The sequence below is a fragment of the Drosophila biarmipes genome, chromosome 3L, assembly GCF_025231255.1.
Source record: "Drosophila biarmipes strain raj3 chromosome 3L, RU_DBia_V1.1, whole genome shotgun sequence".
Classification (NCBI taxonomy): domain Eukaryota; kingdom Metazoa; phylum Arthropoda; class Insecta; order Diptera; family Drosophilidae; genus Drosophila; species Drosophila biarmipes.
In genome coordinates, this window is record NC_066613.1 from 11,716,723 (window position 1) to 11,740,922 (window position 24,200).

General features: G+C 45.6%; 4 protein-coding genes across 4 annotated transcripts; 1 reads left to right on the forward strand and 3 right to left on the reverse strand.

Annotated features, from left to right (window-relative positions):
• Nucleotides 1–2,488: 2,488 nt before the first annotated feature.
• LOC108028621 (E3 ubiquitin-protein ligase Bre1) lies at nt 2,489–6,514 on the reverse strand. The gene is made up of 4 exons (XM_017100541.3): nt 6,366–6,514; nt 5,028–6,156; nt 4,009–4,898; nt 2,489–3,952 (listed from the first exon to the last, which is right to left on the reverse strand). The coding sequence occupies exons 2-4, from the start codon at nt 6,147–6,149 to the stop codon at nt 2,854–2,856; spliced, it is 3,111 nt and encodes a 1,036-aa protein (XP_016956030.1). The 5' UTR covers nt 6,150–6,156; nt 6,366–6,514; the 3' UTR covers nt 2,489–2,853.
• A 375-nt stretch (nt 6,515–6,889) lies between these two features.
• Nucleotides 6,890–9,015, reverse strand: LOC108028839 (tektin-1). Its single transcript, XM_017100831.3, has 3 exons — nt 8,740–9,015; nt 8,159–8,671; nt 6,890–7,606 (listed from the first exon to the last, which is right to left on the reverse strand). The coding sequence occupies exons 1-3, from the start codon at nt 8,910–8,912 to the stop codon at nt 7,027–7,029; spliced, it is 1,266 nt and encodes a 421-aa protein (XP_016956320.1). The 5' UTR covers nt 8,913–9,015; the 3' UTR covers nt 6,890–7,026.
• Nucleotides 9,016–12,634: 3,619 nt separating this feature from the next.
• On the reverse strand, nt 12,635–23,748 carry LOC108028339 (ribosomal protein S6 kinase beta-2). The gene is made up of 10 exons (XM_017100090.3): nt 23,225–23,748; nt 20,528–20,565; nt 19,750–19,876; nt 19,560–19,691; nt 19,362–19,495; nt 19,108–19,299; nt 18,934–19,024; nt 18,630–18,878; nt 18,456–18,563; nt 12,635–13,293 (listed from the first exon to the last, which is right to left on the reverse strand). The coding sequence occupies exons 1-10, from the start codon at nt 23,333–23,335 to the stop codon at nt 13,003–13,005; spliced, it is 1,473 nt and encodes a 490-aa protein (XP_016955579.1). The 5' UTR covers nt 23,336–23,748; the 3' UTR covers nt 12,635–13,002.
• On the forward strand, nt 14,085–18,309 carry LOC108028338 (uncharacterized). Its single transcript, XM_017100089.3, has 3 exons — nt 14,085–15,852; nt 16,781–17,968; nt 18,029–18,309. The coding sequence occupies exons 1-3, from the start codon at nt 15,534–15,536 to the stop codon at nt 18,196–18,198; spliced, it is 1,677 nt and encodes a 558-aa protein (XP_016955578.1). The 5' UTR covers nt 14,085–15,533; the 3' UTR covers nt 18,199–18,309.
• Nucleotides 23,749–24,200: the final 452 nt, after the last annotated feature.

The following is a 24,200-nucleotide window of genomic DNA, read 5'->3' on the forward strand; positions in this document are numbered from 1 at the left end:
TTGTTCGACGATAATTAATGTTGATCTTGTTGTGAGCCTTAATTCAATGACAATTTCGTTAATTGATAGCCGAAAGAAGGTCACTTGTGAGCGCAGTCCCTGGGCCAAAAAATGTATTAGCATAAAGCGCGGTAGAAAGGCGACCCACACTAAAATTTGTAGGCCTATAGCTTGACAAACTGAAACGTCAAGATTTCCCAATATTTGATTGCATTTTAAACTCCGTTTTGACGAATTTTGTCATAGACGTTCCCAAAAAATTAGTTCTAGATCAAATGCTTTGGAATGCATGCTGTAAACCTTCCTCAGGAGCGTAAATGGATGTGTTCTGATTCTAAGTTGCTTATTTATTTAATATTTAGTTCCACGTGTTGCTCCATAATTCCCCCTTTCAAAATATTGGAAAAGTGAAATAAAACGAGTTAAGTAAAATCATACAACACACAAAAAACCGGCTAATAAATCAATTAATTCCAACTTAAATTGGCTTCATCCCTCGGCGGGACTTCCGTGTTGGGAGCTCCGGCCTGCTTCACGACCCGGTTATTCCCCTGATTGCACCGGTAACCTTCGCCATTGTCCCTGACCAGCCCGGATTGACCTACTCCAGCGACCCAGGCACATTTTAAACGCACTCGTTATGTTGGTAATAACCGCACTCGCTTCGCCAAGTGCTTGGTGTAATGTGCTCACTCATCGCTGGCACGATTTTAATTTCTTAGTCTTTTTCACATTTATTTTTCGTTTTCGTCTCCTTTTATTTTTAACCTGGCTTGCCGCATAACGAGTTTACGGCAAAGATGCCCCCACAGCCCGACAACCGTCCAGTTGCTCCACATCAGCTGGTAGCCTGTTCGTGAAGATGCCGCCACCTCTCGATGCGAACAATAATAATAATTTTTAATAAACACATTACATGGCGCAAGGCAGACGAGACAATTCGCAATTTCTGGGAGGCGGAGGGGGCACACTGGGTTGGGTAAACGTTCGGGATGCCTGGGGTAGGGGTAAACCTTTTCGAAACACAGCCAAACACACATCACTGCCCACGAGATTTTACGGAGATTTGCGTTTTGATCTTAGCCATAATTAACAGCGAAGAAAATGAGCATGGCTTGATTGGGCTTTCGAAACCGAAGCTAGCATCCATATTATCATCCAAACATTCTCTTTCTGGCTGCTGGCCATTTTCAAGTCTTCTGATCCACCGAAAAAGGCCGGGGTCGTTGGGATCGTAGAAATTTGCATATCATTTTTGGGGATTTACAGAACCATAATTTATCATCTTCGCCTTTTTGGGGCATCGATGAGGGGGCTATTTGCCCAACACGCAGTATACGTGTTTGTTGATGCTTGCGCAGTTACCACGAGCACCTGCCCAAGGGAAGTAACTTTTGGCTTACTTTGGTCACCGAATTGCGTCAATGCTTAATTATAATTGCGCAAGACAACGCCGCTGCTCTTGAGGCATTGTAATAAATGCTAGGTAGCTTAATTGCCGGAGAACGGCGAACTGGGCTGTTCTGGCCAATTGGTACCTATCTCGGCCCGCTTAAACTAGATCTACCTATAAATATCGTATATCCGTTAGGGTAAGAGCAAAACTGATTAAACCATACAGCTTATGTTAGGGGCAACAATTCAAAAAAAGAATAGGAATGCTTTCAGAAAGTACTTCAAAACATAACAATAAGATGTTAAATACACCACCATTTAAGTTCACAAGTACTTTATAATGGATATTATAATCTTAAATAATAAAACTGTTTGCAGTTACAAATAGGTCATACTCTTAAAACAATACATACTAATTTTAACTGGGTTTTATATATCAAACAAAACAAAATATTCTCCCTATTCATTAATAATAATTTGTAGATAAGGCTCACCTCTCTCATGCGTAGAGTGTTATAGTTTAAAAACATATTGAAGACAAAAAAAAAATATTTTATACAATTTTATTCTAATTAATTTATCAAGAAACCAATTTCGAACATACATTTTCAAAACCCGATAGCCACCCGCGCCAAAAAATAACAGACTCAAGGTACACAGCTATGTTAATAACATAACATTGTGGGTGCTGAACAGGTGGATTTTATACCACGAATTAAAGTCGCGATTTCTCTGATCAAAAGTTTCTTTATTCATGAAACAGTACACAGATTAAACGATTACACTTACACACAACAGAAAAACAATCAAAATATTCTGTTCAGCTGAACAACAATTTCCGATTATACGTTATTACATTTATGTTCAAATTATAAACAAGTTAGCAGCCCTTCAAAGCAAAGCGCGACGTTTAAACGTGTTTTCGCACAAGTTTATACAATTAATATCTATGCTAAGTTTGATCATTACAGTAGTAGTTTACTTAAGAATAATAGGGATAGTATAAATACGCTTAGCATAATTGTAAGTGATCGAAGAACAAGGACATACACTGGTTTTGGGGATCAGAAAAACTTTGGGACCGCTAAACATGTAGTTTTTTAGCCATTTATTAGTGTTCGTACATTTAGTTTTCAAATTAAATCATTTAAAAATAGTTTGATTTACAAAAACTAGAAGCTACATAAAAAACCGCGACATGGTCTCGCGGCACTCATAATGAGATGCTTTTGCTTGGCGCCAGAATGAACAAATTCAATTAATTGCCATGGGGAATCGGGGGAGGAGTTATTCGGAGACTACTTAACCAAGTATTAGTACGTAGGTAATATATGCATAATGAATAATCCGGCATGAATGTGTGTGCGTCTGTCTCTGCTTGGGTGTGTGGGGGTGGTGTGTGTGAATAGGACATGACCGGAACGTATCTAAATTATCGTTACGGGGTCTATCGCTAATCTACTGCAGATATAGCCTATGATAATCGTTGGCGCCAAAGGCGCAGTTGCATTTGGGACACTTCCGCTGCCGCGTTTCATACCGCGTTCGCAGGCAGTCGTAGCAGAAGACGTGGAAACACTTTGACAGCACGGCGTCCTTCCGCTTTACCTTGCACGAGGGACACGTGAGCGTTTCCTTGTACTCCCGGATCTCCTCGATCATCACCTCATCGATGGTCGTGCCCGACATCTCCATCTTTTTCATGCGCTCCGCCTTGCGTTTGAATTGTGCCAGCTCCTCCTGCAGCCGCTTGGTTTTGTAGGCCTCGGCCTCTAGTGAGCTGGTTTTCTCGGCCACCACCTGCTGCGCCTCCTTCATTTGCGCGTGATACTTTTCCAGATGCAGCTTGAGGTCCGCAGCCGACTGTGCCGATTCGATCGCCTTGCGTTTGTGCATCTCCATGGCCTGCTGGCGCAACATCAACTCCTTCTCGATGGAGGCCACAGTGGCCTGCAGACTACGCTCCTTCTCCTCTAGTTTTCTCAGAACAATGTGCATGGCCTCAATCTGCGTGGTGGCCGTGGCCATCTGATCCTCCAGCACAGTCTTCTCCTCACGCAAAAGCTTATGCAGCTGGTTGGCTTTGATGCGCTCCGACATTAGCTTAAAGTTAGCGTCGTCCTTCTCGCGCAGCTGTTGTATTAGCCTTGAGTTTTGCTCCTGCATGTCCTCAAACGCCTGGCCAGTCACCTCCATCTCGTTGAGCAACGCCTCCTCCTCGTGGGAGCCCACAAAGGGTCTCGTGTAGTTGGCTGTGCCAGGAGCTCCACTGCCCCACGAGTTATCCGAGGGCTTGTGATTCGCCATCTGCTTCTGCAGCTCATACTTCTGTTCTTCCAGTTGCTTTATCTTACGTAACGCCTCCTCGTCGGCCAACTTCTTACGTTCCTCCCGCTTGCTCTCCTGCAGCTTCTTCAACTGCTGGCGAAGCTCCTCGATCTCGGAACGCAGCTTTTTCTCCGTCGCCATCAGCTGCACCTTGTCGCGCTGATCCTTCGAGACACCTTTGTACATATCGAGCAGGAGCTTCATTTCTTTCTGGTCGTTCAGCGCTTTTCTGTAAATCAAACAATTAAGTTAATCAGATTATAGGAAGTGATAGAGTAAACGTACTTTAGTTGCGCCTTCAGATCCCGCACCGTTTCGCTTTCCACTGTCTTAACATCCTTGCCCTTTACACCATCCTTGGAATCCTTTTCAGTTTTTACGGGCGCAGAATTCGCATTAGAAGTCGTTGTGTTTCCGGGCCCAGGGGAATCTTTCTTCTCGGATGCCGCAGCGTCACCAGCACTGAGCTTTTCCTGTTTAATACCGTCCTTGACGTCTTTTCCACTGGCATCCTCGTCAGCTTCATCTTCAGCTGAGGTGTGATTCTCCTCCTTAATGGCGACGTTGGTATCGTTGCCCGAATTAGTTTGGTTTGACTGACCACAGGCGGATGCGTTGTTGGAGTTCTCCTCCTTGACACTTGTAGAGTTCTCCTGCTTGATTTCTTCGCCTGACGCACCTGTCGCTGCCTGCAACTTGTTGCCTTCGAGCGTGGCTAGAGCTTCGTCCAGTTCCTTGCGCAGCTTCAAATTGTCCGTGGAGGTGTCTTTGTACTTCCGCTTATAGCGCTGCACCTCGCCCTTCAGCTGGCCATTGTGGTTCTGCAAGGAGGTAATTAGGTGTCGCATCTCGCGATTGATGGGTGCCGTCTGCTCGTTGGCGGCCATGTTCTGCTCGAACTCAATGCGCAGCGCCTCGTACTCCTTTCGGATGAGGGCCAGCACGTCCTCCATCTGGATCATCTCGCTGCGAACCTTCTTCTGAGCAATAAGCTCCTCGCTCTCCATTAACTCGATCTGTCGCAGGTGTTGGTTCTTGCTCGTCTGCAGCTGGTTTCGAGTCTCATCCAACATGGTCTTGATCTGCATGGACTCGTTGTAGAGCACGGAGAACTGGCTCTGCAGGCACTTGTACTCCGTTGTCTCCACAATTACTGATTCGGGTAGCTGTCGTATCTGGAATGAAGATTTTTAAGATTAGAATAAAAGAAATAACCAATTCCCAATGAAAAATATCCTCTGATTGATTTACTTTTTGTAAATTAGATTTTTGGGTTGAATTACGTTTTCTTATTTAAATCTTACATCCATTTTGAGCTTCTCCACCTCCTTTAGCGTTTCGCGATGCGTTGCGTGGAGTTTATCCAGCTCCTGCAGTCGGTTGTTTGCCAGTTCGCGATACTCCTCAAGCTCCTTTTGCAGCTCCTCCAAGAGCTGGCTATTAACACTAGTCGTGGCGCTGCCAGTGCCCGTGGATGAGGGTGTTTTGGCACTATTAGTGCTCTTATTGGGATCGCCGTAGATTTGGTGGTAGGCCTTCAGCTTCTCAATGGCCTCAGCCAAGTGATTCTCAAGCTTGTCGTTTCGACAATGGATCTTCTCGAGGTCATACTGCAACTCGTCGATCTGGTTCTTTAGCTCGGCGTTCTCAGTCTCCTTGGCGGTGTGGGCGTCCTGGTACTCTTTCATTTTCAGCGACATGGTGTGGAACTTTTCGTGCAGTGAGGTGTTCAGGTTCTGCAGTTTGTGGTTCTCGCTCATGATCTCAATGTGGGTTTGCTTGAGGGTCTCCTCTAGCGCATGGACTCCGGCCGAGGCCGTTGTGGTTTCCGCATCGCCGCTGGACTGCTGCTGCTCCTCCTCACCGGACCCAGCTGTAGCCAAACTATCACCTTTCAATACATGAGTTATCTTCTCATTGCGTTGCATTAACCTATCTATAACCTGTACGATCTTGGCCACCGCCCTTTTGGACACCTGGACGCGGTTGGCCAGCTTCTCGTCCAGCTCCTCCTTGTCCCATGTGGACAATTGGGCGAGGAACGAGGTGGTGACCTCGTTCTCGTTCCGGTTCTCCAGTTCGTCGGCTGTCTCGGCATCGAATCGCTGTAGCAGGACCCTAATGTCCTCGTTCAGCTGATTCCAATACCGGTTAACCACGTTTAGGACGGCGTCGTCCTGCGTTTGCCGCTTTTCCAGCTGCTCAATGCGGTGTCGGAGCTCCGCTTCCGTTCGCATTCGCTGCTCAATTCGCTGGGCGAGCTTCTTGTTCTGGAACTCCAGGACCTTGATGTCCATCTCCTCCAGTGTGGACACAGGCCCGATCAGATGGGGCTCGAAGTGCACCTTTTTGATGGGCGGCTGACCGGCGGCAGCAGCCACCAAACAGCTGCTCCCGCTGGCGTCGTCGGCGCTCCGTTTCGACATCCTTGCACTGCAATAAGGGACAGAGAGGACGAAGAGGACTTATTGCAGTTTTAGGAATTATCTGAGTGCCGAAATTATTGATTTGCCATTCGTGGCTGTACTCCATTTTTTATCGTGCGGTGGCGGCGGCGGCAGAGGAGGAGCTAAGCTCCCGCCACTGCCCATTGCACCCGGTCTTTTGGGTTCTCAAAATCTAGAACATGGCGTGCCACTCACCTTAATCTCAGGTTTGTACACTTTTAACTTAACATTAATTAAGGTTTTCTTTTGCTTTTCTACGTTTTGTCAGGCTTCATCAATATCGTTTGCGGGTTGCGGTCACACTTGGGATTTTCACACCGGTACGGTAACACCTTTAAAAGAACTCTCTTACTTGCGTTCGCTTTATCGGTCTATGGATATCGTTTATCGACAGAGCCGAAAAAATATCGAAAATACTAGAGATCGAGCGGGAAAATTTAAATTTAGGCGGGAAGAAGATTAACATCTTAGGAATTTAGTTTTCTGTTGGTTTTAGTTTTAACACTATTATTAAGATTTTTTGAAATGTAACAATTGGCAAACAATAATGGTTGACAAGGAAATATCAGAGTTAAAAACATTTGGAACCCAAATACGTTCGAAGAACTACAAAAATGGATTTGTACTACTACTCCTACTCCAATGTTTATTTTTTGAAAAAATATCAAAGAAGAAGCACATATTCCGCCTAAAACCGCCCTTAAATCAAAAAACAGCTCTTGGTAACTGAAAATCGAAAGTGAATTTCAATTTATTAAGTAATTTGGGATCGAACACGAAATGCACATGCATCTAATTTGATTAATGGTGGCTGGTGGCGACTACTGTGTGCGGTACTGAAGGTAGTGCTGCCCGACTAGAAGGTTTGATACTTCAGGGCCTGTCGCAGAGTCATGCAGTCGACCTCGTCGATCTTGCAGGTGTTCGCCTTGATGTTGATCTCCTCCTCCTGCATCACCTGCACGTGCATCAGGTACCGCATGGAGGCCTTGTTCTCGTTCAGCTTCTGGTTGAGCTTGCAGACGGATGCCTTCAGGGCCTGCAGCTCGTTGTAGAGTGCATCCTGGACCATGTCGCAGGTCAGCTCCAATCCGGGACGGTGGGCTCGATTGCTCAGCCTCGTCTGGCAGAGGGTGATGGCCCTCTGCTTGTCCATCATCTCCTTCTCCAGCTCGGTCATGTTGCGCTGCACCTGGTGGATGTGGTCCATGGTGTCCTTGTGCTTGTTCTCCAGGCACTGCTTCACGTGCTTCGTCTCCGAGATCCTGCGCTCGAAGGCCTCGTTGGTCCTGTCCGTCTGGTTCTGCATGTCCTCGCAAACCTGCTTCAGCAGCAGATCGATGTAGGCCCGCAGTTGCCCGGCGGAGACCAAAGCCTTGGCGTTGGCCTCCAGATTCTCGTACGTCTGCGCCTGCCACTCGGTCAGCGAAAATTGGCTAGAAGGGGGAGGGGGGAAGGACACAGAGAAAGTAAAGGAGTCATGGCAACAATCAGGTCGATTTATATATATAACTAGGTGCAAATAAATCGCTGAATTGCACTGCAATAGTACCAGGACATTTCTATCGACTATCACCTAGGACACTGCGGTTTTATTATTAAGTTTGACCTTCCTCAATCCATAACATTAACTTTGTAATACAATTTATATATCATAAATTAAGACACTTTTATACTTTTATAGTAACGAGAAAGGAAAGGATTTGTAAACCATATTTAAACGTAAGCTTAATATTAACAAAAAAGCAATAAATAAGTCTAAAGAGGTCAAGCAAAGTTCTGACCTGCTTAACACAATTCTAACGAAATATTACAATTTGTAGCATTTAAAAGCAAAAGATTTTAACAATTCATTCAAAAATTAAAAAAAAAACGCATCAAAAAAAGGTAGTAACAATTTAAGTTTTTAAAGCGAAATATTTCAAAGGTACCATGAAAATAAACACATTTATCTTTATAAACCTAAAAGGGAAGTAGTTTTAACCTACCAGTGCTGCTTGGACAAATCCGAGCCCTTAGCCAGGTCGTGCTGGAAGTCCTTGAGCTTCAAGTTCTTCTCATCGATGGCCAGCGACTTATCCTTGGCGGACAGATCCTGATCCAGCAGGTAGATGGCGGCGCGGAGCTTGCGGATCTGCTCCTCGGCCTCCTTGAGGGCGGCATCGGCCAATCCCTGGCAGCCCTTGATCACCTTCAGCTCGCGGCGCAAGGAGCGATCCACCTCATCGTCGCACAGATCCACCCCTATCCTGCCCTCCCGAAGGATTAGGCACTGCTTGCAAATGGCCAACGACTTATCCTTGAGGAACTCGATGCAGTTCAGCACCCGATTGCGATAGGTGTTCAGGGCCTCGTCCTCCAGAGCGGCTGTCTTCTTCTGGCGATTCAACTCGTCCACCAAAAAGCGAATCTCGCTGGTCCTCTCACGCATATGATGCTCCACCTCGCGCTGCCAGTTCTTGGTGGTGTCCTTCGTTTCGTCCACCACGCGACGCGACTCCCTAGACGAAATAGGGTCACCAACTTGAATCCGCTCCCAGGGGAACCATTCCACTCCCGATATACTCACTCCACGATCCGCTCGGCCAGCTTCTCCTGGTCGCAGGTGATTCGAAACTTGATCTTGTTGTTGTAGTCCCAGTCCTCCTCAGAATACCTGGGCGGGCACTTGGCCACCGGACCCAAGTGCTTCCCGGCCAGCTGGAGGCCGCTGACACGGCGCGCTTTCAGGTTGGGCAACATCTTTCTGGCTAGGATTGGATTAGGATTGCGTAAGAAGCGAAGTATACAAGAGGCGCTTGGTAAAAAGTGTAACTGTCACAGCTAAATCTCTACAGTCGATTGTCCCCACCTGGCACACTTCTCGAGACCGGGCAGGAAATTATATGTACCTGGCGGACTGGCTGCCTGGCTCGGAATCTCAGCCGGAGTCGGAGGAGAGTCGCTGGCGACCTGAGTGCCTGCCCTCCGCTCCCGCGGGCATGTTAAATCGATTCATGCTAGGGAATTTACGGTTGCCTAGCGGTATTTATTGCTATGTTGCCCATCCCCACCTCACCGCACACTCTTAAACATACATTGGGAAAAACTATAGTATTTAACCTACTACTTGTGCCCCAAAGAGAATATAATTCTTACATCTAATATGGCCTTAATTACATCCTTACATCATTAGAGACTGCTTTCAGTATCCTAAGAAAAGAGGTTAGTGTAGCATTTTTCACAATCCAATATTTGATCTTAAGATGTGTTTATTATAACCAAAACAACTGAAAATATACCTTCTTTGGTATAGCATTCTATTCATGATCTCTTCTCAGATATTTAAGTATGGAGTTTCCAGTGTACCAATTTCATCCGGCCGTGTGCATGTACTTGTCCAATGCGCTTGTGCCGTGTGTCACCTGGCAGTCAGTCCAATTGGGCACACGGAGCTCAAATCCGCCGAAGGAGCCGCCGGCGGTTCCGCCAACTGCTCCTGCACCTTGCGGTCCCGTCTTACGGCATGTCTATAAATAGCTGGTGCCCCGGGGGGATTTCCCTTGAGCCTGTGGCTCCTCCTTGATCGATTTATGCTAACATACTTTCGCTTTTGCGCCTTCGTTTTTGACTTGAGCCGCTCCTTCATACTTTTTACTTTATTGCGAAGTTTTTGGCATTAATTATGCTAATCCATGGCATTTGCGTGCCCAAGTGGCAGTTACTAAAAATAAAGAACTGTCGATGATTGGTTTTGGCATTTGAACTAGCATTTTATAGGGTCTGAAAGAGAAAACCAGAGGTTTCTAAAAGAAGAGAAATAATTTCAACTCATTAAATATTTTTAAATAAATTAAATTTTTTAGAAAGTTGCTTATTTGAAAGTTATTTTCGCAAATACATTTTTCAGGGAGAGATTTTTTAAATTATGTTCCAGATTTACGACTGTCTCGACTTATAACTTAAAGATATTTTTGATGTCAACCTCATAAGGTTCAAAAACAGTTGTAGAATATCCCCATCAATACAGTTTTAGAGCCGCTGACAAGCCCCCATTTCTCGACTTCAGCAGCTTGAAAGCTCTCAAAGCTTTCGAGTGAGTCCCAGAAGCATTTCGTTTTTTGTAAAATTAAGTTTTAATATATTACGATACACTTTTGCCATATACATCTTTTATATCCACATAGTCGTATATACGCACTGCGCTTACAGCTAAATGATAGAAATGTACAATTTAATTAACTAGGATCTCTGAATGTCGACGTTATAATGTTCGCTCTTTGTTTTCGGTTTTCTGTTTTCGGTTTCCGTGTTTCGGGTTCGTTTGGCTTCAACGATCTTATGGCTTATGGCAGCTCTCTTCCAGAACTGTTGATCGACTTGGTTATTTTGGTATGCAATTAGGCCCGCTTCGATGGGCTGTCAACAAATGTGGCGACGCCCCCGGGACAGTACTTCCTACAAAATAACTATAACTAGCCTGTGTCGAGTCGCTGTCTCTGTACTTCTGTTACCGTTTATGGTTTATTAACAATGAACTTTGAATCTGGATTCTATTCTGGCTTTATCTCTACTTCCTGGTCACCCAACCGCGGGGCTAAGTACTTTGCGGAGTCGCTTGACCACGTGGTTCCATTAGCTGGACTGTACAGTTTGGGGCCTGAACTTGGCCCGAACTCAGTTATTGGTGCCGAACCCTGGTGACACGACTGCCGGCCGCCCGGTAGCTGGATGATCTGTGCTGGAGGATCTGTTTCAATTGGTTAACTTGGCTATCTACGAAATTCTGTAACTCTCTGCTTAGGTGCTGCGTCTGCTGTTTGGTTTCGCCCTTGGTATCGGGTCTGGTTAAATTCATTTACTTGCGATTTGTTTGTTTACTGTAGTTGGTAATAATTTGTTGCTAGTTTTATGTTTTGTTACTTCTTGTTTCCTCTCGTGTGTAGGCAGTGTTTCTTCAGTATGGGTATTTGTTCGATAGTTATTCTCTCCGCTTCCGTCGCCTTTTGTTTTTACAATTTTCTTGGCTTTAGCACATTGCTCAGTTTTGTCTACTAACAGTGAAAATGAGACATTTCCTTCCACAAATGAAAACAGTTTCATTTTTGGTTTTTGTTTGGGTTTTTCTTTTTCATCTTATATATAAAAAATGATTGTTTAATTAAATACAAAATACATTTAGCAGTAAACAAAACCAACACAAAGAAATAAGTGTACAATGAAAAAAAATATATGCTTTTATATATTCTGTTTCCTAACTTCTCGATTTATTTTGTTAATAGTTTTTCGTTCTGTACTTTAGTTGGTAGTTATCATTTCGTTAAGTTCTTTATTTGCATCGCACACTTTTTAGCTGCTTGTAACAAAAATAATTGCTTCTGAGGTATTTATTTTTTGTTTATATAAATATTCTTTATACACAATAGTTTTTCATGCTTCCTATTCCGTTTTATTTCCGTTTTTCTGTAGTTGTCTTGTCTTTTTAAACAATTCAAAGCACCTTTTGATTATATTTGACATCTTAATTTTTGCTTTTTATTTTCTGCGAAGATTTTCTATTTTCTCATTCCTTAGGCAAATACAAAAAATATGATTCAGACTGAAACGGAATATAATCAAAGTACGTAATCGATTGTATACATTTTTATGTCTCCCCATTTGGGTTTATTGTTGTGGCAGCGTTTAGCTTCTCAGTACACGGTATTATTTGTTCCTTTTTATTTTTTACTAGCTTGAATCCAGAAATGCAACCGAAATCGAATTAGACCAATTCTTGGGGCTGATTTGAGGGAGGGTAGAATTCTTCTGGGGGTGGTTATTGAATACAAATTGGCTATGCGAGCAAGTTAGGCCCAAGGTCGGGGCACTTTTCATAATCGAGCTGGGAAACCTTTACATTACTTTATATATTTTAGTTTATAGTTTATTCTTTAATGTTCTAGTTTAGTTTATAATTTACATTTCATTTAAGTTTGTGTTGTTGGCTACGCTGCTGTTGTCCCTAAAAACTAACGTCACTACATGCCTACCGAAGGTGTTCGAAATGACAAAACCTATTGGAAAACAACGATAAAAAAATAAGCTTCAAAGAACGTTGCTAGCCAGAGTAGTATACTTGATTAGTGCAGTTGTGGCTGGAGCTACATTTCCCAACCACCAACTCACACGCTTCGTTTGTATATTAATGTGTATAGAGCTATCTCGCAAATACAGAGCTTTCCTCGCAATATAAATGGTCTGCTGTCTGTTTCGATTGGAGTTAAATAAGTGTAAAAAGAAATTAAAGTGTTGCGTGTACATTTGAACTAAATTGTGTAAACCTTACCTTTTGCCTATATAAAACATAAGTGTAGTATAATATTTATACATAAACACGGATAAGTTTGGGGTCGGGGGGTCACGGGCCTGGTGCGATCTCGCCTACCATCTCTTTCTAGGTGTATACATAGTAATTGCTATAGCATATGTTTATGTGGATGTCTCTAACTTTAGTATCTAGGTGTATCCAAAAACGAACGCTCTCCTGGGCGTAGCACAATCATCTTCATAATCTGCCTCGGCACTCTCATCATTATCATAATCATAATCATTCAACAGCACGATCCGTGCGCGCCTCTCTTTAACAAAAACAACTTGCACGCTGAGGGCATGTGCTCCTCCTGCTGCTCCGCCATCGCCTCTTGGTGCTCGTCCTGCTCATTCCGAATCCTTAACCAAGTCCACACTCCACATACGTCATAATAGTAACTGTCAATTTCTCGTTTTTTTGTTTTTTTTTTTCTTTTTGGGCAGGAAGCGGGGTGGTGGTGGGATGGGACGGGATGGGATGGTTGGGGAGCGACCGCTCCAGCCCTTAGACCATCGGCAGACCCTGCTGCACGTCCATCATCTCGTCCTGCGCCGGCGAGGGGCGTGGCGCGAATGTCTGCATATGATGCGGCGGCGTGGCCCGGGCAAACATTCCCGATCGCTGCGGATGGCCGTGCATGGCCATCGGGGCATTGGCTCCCACGTTGGCCGACGGGAACTGTAGCCGGAAGCTGCTATCCGGCAGCTGGCGAGGAGCACGTCGCGGGGAGCGGGCCGGCATCCGGTTGGCTCGATGCATGTCCTCCAGTATCGAGGGCGCTACGTAGGTGAAACCCTGCGAAAAACAGACGACAAATTGAAAACCTTGAGTTGCTTGCCATTTGGAGTGTGACTCTATCCCCCAAATCCCTGACCCACTTGCTCGGCCGTGTGTGTGCGCAATTGAAATCGGACCGGGCAACGCTGCCTCACTCGGTGATCGGTAGTCCCGCTCGATTCGATCCGATTCCCGTTTTGAATACTAATAATGCCCCCACCGACTGCCGGAGCAGGGATTATGCAAGCCGGCTTGCTAAGCTGTGCTCCATGTAACACACATTTTACATAATTTTCCAGGCCCGCCGAGGAGAGACATTAATTAAATATATCTGCCTTGACGAAATCCACCGGCAAATGCAATAAAATAATTAAAAGCCGCCGGCTGCCGTGTGCTTATCTGTGTAAATTTCCGCGGCACGGAGAGGCTGGACCAAATGCGTGACGCCGGATTGAGAGGAGGAGTTCAGTGGCTCGGAGTTGCAGGGGAGTGGCCGGGGGCACCTGTCGCTGCCAGGTGAAATGTACGTGAGAGCGCCGTCGCGTTAATTGGAACTGCGATCGAGCGCTGACCCACTAAGGCGTAATAATAATTCGAGGTGCGACGAGCGAGCAGGCGAGGCAATGAGAAAGTTTTCAATTACCCGTAATAGAGTTCTAATTGCATCCCAGTTTGGCCTCGATCAGGTGCGAATTGAATCCGCTTCTCGCTACGGTTTCAGAAACCTTGAGCTTGGCCTCTCGCGTGAAGATTGGCCAAGCATCATTAGGTAATTAGCGAATTTATGATGAGATAACTGAATCGTCTGTTCTGTTGAGACTATCTAAAACATATCTCGTACTGGTAAGCAGTTTCTTTTTAATAGCTGCAAGATGGACCTGTGAGATAGGTGCTTATATTGGTAAGAACCACTTTCTTTAATCTAACACGGAATCGTGAGAACTGGTTTGGGCATATTTAAGATCTAAAAATTGCTGCTAATAACAGCACAAACACTGTATTTGATCAACTTCTTAGCACAAATTACATTAGTTTTTCCACCTACATTAAGAGCTACCTAGAAAGCTTCTGAGTTCGCTCCCGCTGGTTACCCAACTTGTTTATAAGCCCTTAGCAAAGCAGAACAACATTTCCGGCTGTCCAAAGACTGCAAAACCTTAATTAAGCAATATTTAACTTCACATTTAGCCCACTAATCCCATAAGGCCGTAGGCAATATAAACTTTACACAGCTTAGGGAGCCCCAAAACGCCGAACGAAAGCAGCCCAAGGGTCGTTCGACTCACCTGCTCTAAGCGAACTCAGATGTTTGTAAACAAATAAAGCAAAAACACGGCCGAGAGAGAAGGTGGCTCGGTGCGCACTTGGCTTAAAATGCACCTCGGCAGAGAGAGAGCAGCAAGCCAAAACATGGAACCTACCGAATCCACCGATCCGCCGACTTGGCCACTTGGCTGCACTCGCCGCCAGTCTCACAGAAACGCTCAAAGCGCTCGGACACCCAACGAAAAGCGGAGTCTCAGCCGAAAAGCGAATCAAGAAAGAAAACAAACCCAAGACAAGGCGACTCCGAGTAACTTTCGTGCCTCGTGGTAGAAAATCCGAGCTGGAGAAAGGCCTAGACCCCGAGCTCGTAAGCATTTTATTTGCAAGCCAGTCACAGTCCGTCTGTCCCGAAATCGCCACATTTCACCGACCATAATGCGCTGACATTGATTCTAGGGCCAGCGTGCATTGTCATCGGTGGTTCAGGGCTGTCGGGATTACCAGTCGGTGGACCCAAAACCAGTTGAAGGGCAACGAGCAACCAGCTGAAAGCCGAGAGAAACTCATCGCGCATGCGTGCACGTGCACAAGTCACTCAAACTTTTGAGTTTTTGTTTTTGTTTATAAAACTGGGACAAGAACGAGACTACCCGCAGAGCTGCTCAAGCAGTCGGTGCGCGGAAGTGTTAAATTGGTTAAATAAACTACATTGCATAAGCAGCGAAAGAAAAGAAACATAAATGCGCTAACTGGCCACAATGAACGAAAAATGTGTGAGAAACCTATGAGTTAAATTGGCAAACGTTCGAACTGTGTGAAAATAATAACAACACGGTCGAGCCATAGCACAAAAGCCACGCTTTGTTCGTGAATCGTGTGTAAAACCAAAAACCAAACCACCAAGCGAGCCAATAAATAAACACTAACCAAGACAAGCCACAGCAAAAAAAGCAAATATATAAATAAAAATCAAAGCAGGCGAAAATCGAAAAATGTCCAAGCAGTGGAAAATAAATTCACTTTCGTTGCTGCACTGCCTGGCAGCGTTGCTCTGTGCACACAGCACACACGCAGCGAATATTGCAAGTACAGCAGCAACATCGCCTGCCAGCAGCAACATCGGACTCTTCAATGCAACTTCAGATGGTGTCGCCACCACTTTCATCGACAGCGCCAGCAGCAGTGCCAACAGTAATGCCCATAACGTCCAAAACAATGAAGCTGCCGCCTCCTTCGAGCAGCAGCCGCCACAGCAACAGCAGCAACCAATGTTGCAATATGCACATATATCGCCATTAGATAAAGAAGTAGGTATGCATCAACCAAAACAACAAATAGCTGCGGCTTCAACAACAATGAATATTGCATATCGAAACTACGACTTCAAAACGAATGGTTCCATCTATGAAAATTAATTTTTTAAAATATTTTTGGGACTTCGACATATTTCTGTTATAGAAAATGCCTAGTTCTTATACATTTAGAACATAAAAACAGCTCAATAGTGGAAAATGGCAATCCATGCTTATATAATAGGAATAGCATTTGAGTATTAGAATGAAGTCACATTGCAATGCTCATTTCCCTTACTTTATGCAAGTCTTATAAAAAAAACTGACACCCAAATATTATACCTTCGCCGCTTTACCCTTTTTAGTTACTCTACAATTTTAGAACCATTATGCTACAATTTAGAGCAACCCATAATGCCACTTTCCTTCGCTATTTACCCATCCCATCCCCTGATATGTTTTCTTTGTGTGACCAAGAGAAATTTCCGTCACGATTTAGTTGAACGACTTCATCGTTTGGCACTCGCTCAGTGCCGGGAGTCGCCCCATCAGGCGGGTCTCCAAGTGCGTATTTATATGGAACAGCGGTAGTCGGACGAACAATCGTCAGCTCGCCTCGGGTGGCGTTAAATTTTGCGAATTAGCCATAACAGACATTACCGCGCTGCCGACTTGATTTTTTCGGGCCGGCAGCAAGGGCAGTGGGGCGGCATGGTGAGGTGGAGGAGCCCCTAGCCAAGTCGACTTGATGGCGGCTGAGCCGCAAGTGTGAAAGTGAAATTTATTACACTTGAAATTGAAAAACGAAAATCAGAGCTAGTCTAGAGGGGCGATGGCCGAGCACGTTGGATAATCTACGAGCGGTTCGGGGGGCGCTAATTAAAAACGAAGCCAGCCGTGCTAACCGAGCCTATCTGGGGCCTTTCCATCTTTCCAATCCATTGCAGTCGAGCGCCTGATCAAACAGTGGGCACCGATCGTCTGGCTGGCGCCGGAGGAGAAATTCATGCCGCTGGGCGTGGAGGAGTTCCTCCAGAATGTCCATCCCATGGACAAGGATAGCAGCTTCCGGCCGGGGGTGCCGTTCAGGGAGTACTCCACCAAATCCCACCTGGTCACAAACAATGAGATCCAGGAGCTCCTGGAGGACGACAAATCTTTTCTGTACGGACGGAATCCCAACGAAAAGCCGGTGCCCATCTATGGTGTGGTCACCATGTGTCCTTCTAGGAGGGAACCCGTAATGCCACCAGTGCCTTCTCCTCCACCCGCCAGCACACGAGCTGCTTACATTCCCGTCTCCATTGATCCCCTGGAGGAACGCAACGATACGATCCGCAGATCCTCCAGACTGTTTCCACTCTTTCAGCGTGTCAAACGCGATGCGGCGGCAGATTCCAAGTTCACTCCACTCAATCAGTACGAGGAACTGGTAATGGAACCCACCCAGAAGCCCCAATCCGATCCAGAGCCGGAGACGGAAAGTGGTGTGCCAGTGAACAATTTCATAGCTAACCTTGCAGACAATGTCAAGTTCAGCGGTAGCACCGATCCCGATGACAACTTGGAAGAGAACAGTATTGGGAAGGCCCTGGAACAGGAGATAAATCCCGGAAAGGGCAAGCTACCGGGCTTCCATGTAACCTACTGGATGTTCTACCCCTACAGTCAGGGTAAAACCATGTGCACCGTGAGCCTGGGACCGCTTGGAAGGATTCCCTTCCCAGCCGTTTACGGATATTGCCTGGGCAATCGCAAGGATATCGGCAGCCATGTGGGTGACTGGGAGCACATGAGCCTGTATTTCAATGGGAACGCAGAGCCCCAGGCCATGTATGTGTCTGCCCACGATGCGGGTGCCTATTATAGTTACAATCGTCTGACGGGATCCTTCGAGTTCCGCCGCCAGGAGACACGCAAAGGTATCTTGCAGCGGCCAAACTTTCCCAAAACGGTGACTACATTCAAGAACCATCCGGTTCTATTTGCCGCCAAGGGTTCACATGGTCTGTGGACAGCACCAGGCAAGCACCGCTTTGTCAAGGTGGCACGCCTGTATGATATCAATGGATTTGGAACGCCCTGGAATACTTGGAAGGATGTGGATATAAGCTACGAGAACCTGAGATCTTATGGTGAGAAAGACTTCTTATTAACTTGCTTCATCTGTACCAACTTTTTGATATTCCTTCAAGGTCGGTCACTGGTTCCTGATTGGCTTACGTATCGAGGCAAATGGGGAAATCCCAAGAGCAATTGCCATCCTTTCCGGCGGATTGGTCTGAATTTCTGCGAGTTTACAGACGGACCCACGGGAATACCCCTCAAGGAACCCCACTTCGAATGCGGCGCTGACTATCGCTGACACCTCAGTCGGAAAAAAGGTCCCTTGCCTAGCCTTAAACTAATGTTTAGTGAAGTATTTATTGTGAAACCACCCAAAAATGATCCCTTATTGATTAAAAACGAAGCAGAAGTGTACGAAAGTTCTTTAACAGTAACAAAGGCCTTTACAATGCCTGGTTTAGAGATCATGAATATAGTTCTTCCTGTCTAAATGATCTTGATTAGTTAAACTATTATTTTCCCATTCAAAATACCCTCATAATTTGCTCTACTCACTTGGAAAATTAAATTGGCACTTTCGCTGAGCGTCGTATCATCCGGTGAATCCACTGGAATTTGTCTTGTAAATCTCGTATCGAACTGTGAGACATCATCCTCGCTTCTCTGTTGGATCGAACAATGATAATAATTAAACTTCTTTTAACTTCTCTCCAATTTAATGCGACTTACCAAGAGAGGTTTTATAGGAGGTTCGAGGCGTCTGGCGAGCACATCGTCCCAGTTGACGTGCTTGAAGAACGGGTGTATTTGGACAGCCGCCGCATCCTCGGGCCCACTGCCAAGTCGCTGGGGCTCTTGGCGCTTCATCAGGCGACGCACTAGATCCCTGGCTTCGGGTGTGAGGTAGGCTGGCAGATTGAGCTTGGCTTTCAGAATGGTCTCGATGGTCTTCTTGCGATTCTCGGCGGTGAAGGGTGGCTATAAAAATTCAGAAATCAACAAGGAGGTCCCAAAACTCAGAATGTTGACTTACGACTCCTGTGAGCATGTCGAACATGAGAGCGCCCAGTGACCACCAGTCGACTGCTTTGCCATGGCCACTTCTGGTCAAGATTTCAGGTGCCCTGCAAGCATAAGGATCACAAATCAGTTATAAATTCAATTATCGATGCGGGAGAAATAAGAAGAGGCTTGCGGGCGCACGCACATGTACTCAATTGTGCCGCAGAAGGTGTGGGTGACAATACCCTCTTGTATGTGCTCCTTGCACAGGCCGAAGTCTGTGAGCTTCACGTGTCCTTGTGCATCGAGCAATATGTTCTCGGGCTTCAGATCGCGATAAATGATGCCCAGTTTGTGTAGATGGCCCAAGGCCAAAATGATTTCGCTTAGATAGAAGCTGCAAACAGTGGCAAAATCATTAGTATTTATCCCGATGCTATTTCCTTTATTAATAGCTACCATGTGGTATCCTCCAAGAAGATGCCCTCGCGTTCCAAATGCATAAACAGCTCGCCGCCGCTCAGATATTCAAGTATAAGGTATAGTTTTCCGTCCGTCTGGAAAGCGTAGACCAGTTCCACTATGAAGGGATGCTACGGAAAAACCAAGAAATGCGGATTAGAGGGGATTAAGGGGATAATCCTCGACCGATCGCACCTTTACTGCCTCGAGTATATTGCGCTCGGCGCGAGTGTGCGCTGTGTCCTTTTGATTGGTCACTATGGATGCCTTTTTGAGCACCTTCATGGCAAAATATTTGTTGGCATCTCGTCCAGCGGTCTTGCGCACCTGCATGAGTCGGATAATTAGTGATCAGTGAGCTGTGCATCGAGGGATATCTGCTTACCTGAAATACTTTGCCGTAACCACCTTTGCCGAGGACCTTCTTGAGCTCAAAGTCCTTGGGTCCCAGCTTGATTTTGCCCGGATTGACATTCTCCTCGCAGAGCTGTATGGTCTCCTGGCCCTCAGTGCTGTTAATTGGGAATAGGGAATTGGGTATTGGGGTTAGGGGATTGATTTAATTGTTGTCTTCTGTGCGGTGGTGCTTGCGTCTGTGTCGTCTAGCGTGGGAAAGGAGCAGCCCACGTGCTATAAATAAATCCCATGGCGTGCACGCGCCAATCGTCACCTCCACTGCGGTCCGCTCCTCCCTCCCGCATCCACTTCCACTTCCAACCAGCTCTCGCATTATTGCCGTCGAGTGTTTGCCGTGAGTCTTGTTTACACACCGAACTAGCTGGCTCATTGAAGAGGCGTCCAGCTCGTTGGTAGCCAATAGCTGTTGTAAACACTTCTGTGTCTGTCCGCTTCTCCGACTATTGGACCCTTATCACAGCCCGGACTTCGGAGTCCAGCAGGTGGATTGCGCCTGACCGGGATCAGGCTCTAAGCCAAATCAATCAGATGTTAACACTGCCGGCGTTCCCAGTGTGTAAACAAGTCCGATAATTCTGTCTGATAATTGGCAATTAGGCTGCTCATTTGGCCCGGCTTTATCCGTTTTTATCTGCTCAGCTGGTTGGAGAGGAAGTTGGATCCGACTCTACCCCCTATCTCCCCCGCATTCTGGGAAATCACGGTCACGTCCTCCGATGTAGCGACATAGCACTGGCATTACTCACTCTTGGTGCAGATTGCTCAATTCCGGTTCTAGGTCAACCTGCGAACGAGAAAGAGAGACGGGAGGGGTGTGAGTGAAATGACGCTTACTTGCGAGCATAACTGCCAGCGGAATACATGCGAAAAAATCAGCAATTAATCATAGTTATGGCGAACTTGAGACCAAACAGCAGAAGGGAAAGTTACACGGCAGCAGACATGAACGAAGACCCGATGCTCTCAAGTCTTTGAAAGATTTGTACTATTCAGATCTGAGGTAAAAAGAAAGGTTTAGGACTAAGACTAAGTATGTCATACATGGCTACTCGTAAAAATATGCCCGTGATGTGATATTTAGAATCTAAATACCATCTAACATTAACTATTATTTTTTTAGATGTAACGAAAAAATGTTTACTTCAACCTTCCTGATCTGAACTAACAGAAAATGATTACAAACTATATAAATACAACCAAGGCGTAAGTTTTAGTGGATTTTTGACATTAAAACATAGTTTAAATTCTCAATATTCTCAATATCTAACTCCCCATTCGATGCTACCCCATTTTTAGTATATATTCTAGGCAGAGGGCGAGGCCGATGAATGAAAAGATCGCATCGGGACAGACAGGGTATCGGATCGTGCTTGGATAGCATATCCGCCTTTGGAGTCTGTAACGCCAGTGTATTTCTCCCCCATTCGATCTGCCCACTCACTCGGAGGTATTTAGATTTACACAGAGAGAACGAGAGCGGCGTCTACACAGAGATACACTTTCCGCACGCACACACACCTTTTCTTTAATGACAAACTAAATTTAGAACTCGGAACAATGCCAAATAATCTGCCGGCGCTGTTCGTCTCCCCCCACGGGTCCATCTCCTGCCCCCCGGTCGCGGCTGCTCCAACCGGGGGAAGGCCACAGTTAGGGGCGGCAGAAGCTGAAGAAGTCGCTCTCGTCATGCCTAAAATTTGTATAGAACATTTTTGACTAAAGTTCAATTGAATGGCGGCATGGGCATCGGCATGGGCATCGGCATCGGCATCGGCATCGGAATCGGCATCTCGACATCTCGTCGCGTAGCACATTAAAAACTGGTTCACCTCGTCAGCGTTGGCGGTGAATTCCAATTAACAAATCCATCATAATTTATAGTGCTCACACAAATTCGATAGGTGGGCAAGGAAGGGGTGTGCGCGCTTGCGTAAATTACATTCGACAGGTCGTCGAAAGGGGGGCGATATAGCAGTGATAAGAGCGGGCACTCCAAGAAGGGCTCTCCAGCTATGGGACTCCCCCGAGAACTGTCGTTTCTAGGTTACAGGGGGAGTTGCAAGCACTACAGAGGTCTAATTGACCTCACAGAAAAAAACAAGAGTATATAAGGGCTATTTAAATGCAATACCTTATGCAGAACATCGTAGTACGTCTATCATTATTAAACATATGCTTTAAATTTCCCTAAAAAACAGCAGACGATGGCATAACTACACTACAAAGATGATTACTCAATGATTCAATTACTTATTTTTAGGATAGACTGGACTTTGAACATTTAAAAAGCACACAATGATTAACACACTGTATAAATAAAGCAAGCATTACAAATAAATATATATTTAAAGAATTACAATTAATTGTTCTTTTTCCTGCCATTATGAACAAATGTACATGTATGTATAACCATTTTTTGATTACAATTTAAGGGATACAAAATGTACAAAAAATAACAACTAAATATGTATATAAAGCTTTAAATTATAGAAGTTATCTTAAGTGTCATGTATAACCTTTGGTTGATTATTTAAGGGAAAACAAAATTGCAATAAGTTGTCGAATCATTGAGTAGGAAACATATAATTCCAGTCATAACTCAAGCCTTCTACAAAAGTGAAATGACCTCATGCTGGGAATGGCAACATCTAAAATATACATTTTCGAGAATATATCCATCGCATCATATGTTGTTCCGGTGTACTTTGGTGCTCCGAAGTGCAGTCCCAACTGGTTCCGCAGAGCACCCTAAATATTAGTGTTTGGCACGATCGCTCGATCGCCTGCCTGCTCTCTGCCTCACTTTGTTGTGCTCCCTTATCAGCGCGGTGAGGTTTTTCTCATTTTCTAATTCTATATTGTCCGCTGATAAGGAATTTCGTTTTCTAAGTGGAAGTTTAGACTCTTCCGAGGGTGCGAGCGAGTCGACGATCGTTTTCAGTCTGCCTCCGCACCCTCTGGATCCCCTCCACCTCGGCAGTTGTTGCATTTCGGTTTGGACATTTGGACAGGGGCGGTGCGAGGGGGGGCGCCATTCCACACAGCCATGGAGTGTGGCGGGTAATTGGTGCTGATTATTTTGAAGGACACCGCTCCGGCTTCGATTGGCCAATATCAATCGGTGGTGTCGTAAGGAGGTTTTCGGATCGTGGGGAACTTTCCGTATAATGAGTGTACGTGCTGAATAATCTGCGGCTGGACGGATGACGCCAGACATTTGCGCAGCAGATAAGCCGAGTTTGCAGGGTGTGTGGATACAGGGTATGGGAGTGCACTGGATATGAGGCGGGGGCGTGGAGTTGGGATGCCCAGACGACCGCAAGGAAAACTGGCAGACAAAGCAGAAAAGGTAAACAAAGAGGGAAATTGTTGCTGCGCAGTTTGCATATGTCCATGCACACAGGGGGAGGTAACGAGCGCGGATGCGATTAGGGTTATCTTACGTCGTCCAGCTCGATCCTGTCGTCGTCGGAGTCGTGGGCCTTGTCGTCCTGCAGCTCCAGGTCATGGAGTTCCAGGTCGAAGAGCTCGCTGGGATCGCTCACGTCCGCCATTGTGTGTGTGCGTGTGGATGGATGTGGGTATGGATATGTGGGGCCTGTGGATCGCCGCTGGTCCGCTCGGGGCGGAAGCGTTTTATTTTAGTCTTTAGTCTAGCTGTTAGTCTGCTCTTTCAGCTGGTTCAGATGGACAGCAGACTTCGCAGCTTTCGTGGCCCGAAGGTTATTGTTTATTAGTTAATGGCAATACAAATACACACACACACTGCGACGCACGCACCACGCACTCACACCCGCTCACACAGAGACTGCGATCGATGCCCTGCCCACGCGCGCCCTTTAGTTTCGCTGATCCGCAGAAAAACGCAGTTGTTCGCGAACGCCTAATCGCAATGCAGTAATCAGTAATTAAATGCACTTTTTTCTTTGTTTGCTAGTGAAACACGAGGTGATGGCTAGAGGTGGAGAAACATCGACGGAAACATCGATGCATCGATGAATTTACAATTTGAGAAACATCGAGACGGCCTGGCAACCATCGATGTTTCTGACACATCACTAGGGAAAGGAATTATTTTCAATTTGGCTTATAATTTAAGTTGTTACCTGTGTTTACTTATCTTCAGATAGTTTTGGTGGTGAAGAAAGGAAGCGTCGGTGGGTTTTACAACTTCTTAAGCCGTAACTATGTACCACTAATATTTTTTGCTTATTTCAAGGACAACGTAGGAGAGCTGCCAAGAAGAACCGCGATAAATCCTATGTGTGAAAAACTGAAGCCAGATCTGGCTTTAATTCTGTTTTAGCTTGATTCATTTCCTATTTGATTCTATTTATTTATTTAAAAGCTAAAAAATTGCTTTTAAGACGAGTGATTTTACGATGTCTTGTTTGAAAATACCACCTTTATGGCTGAGTG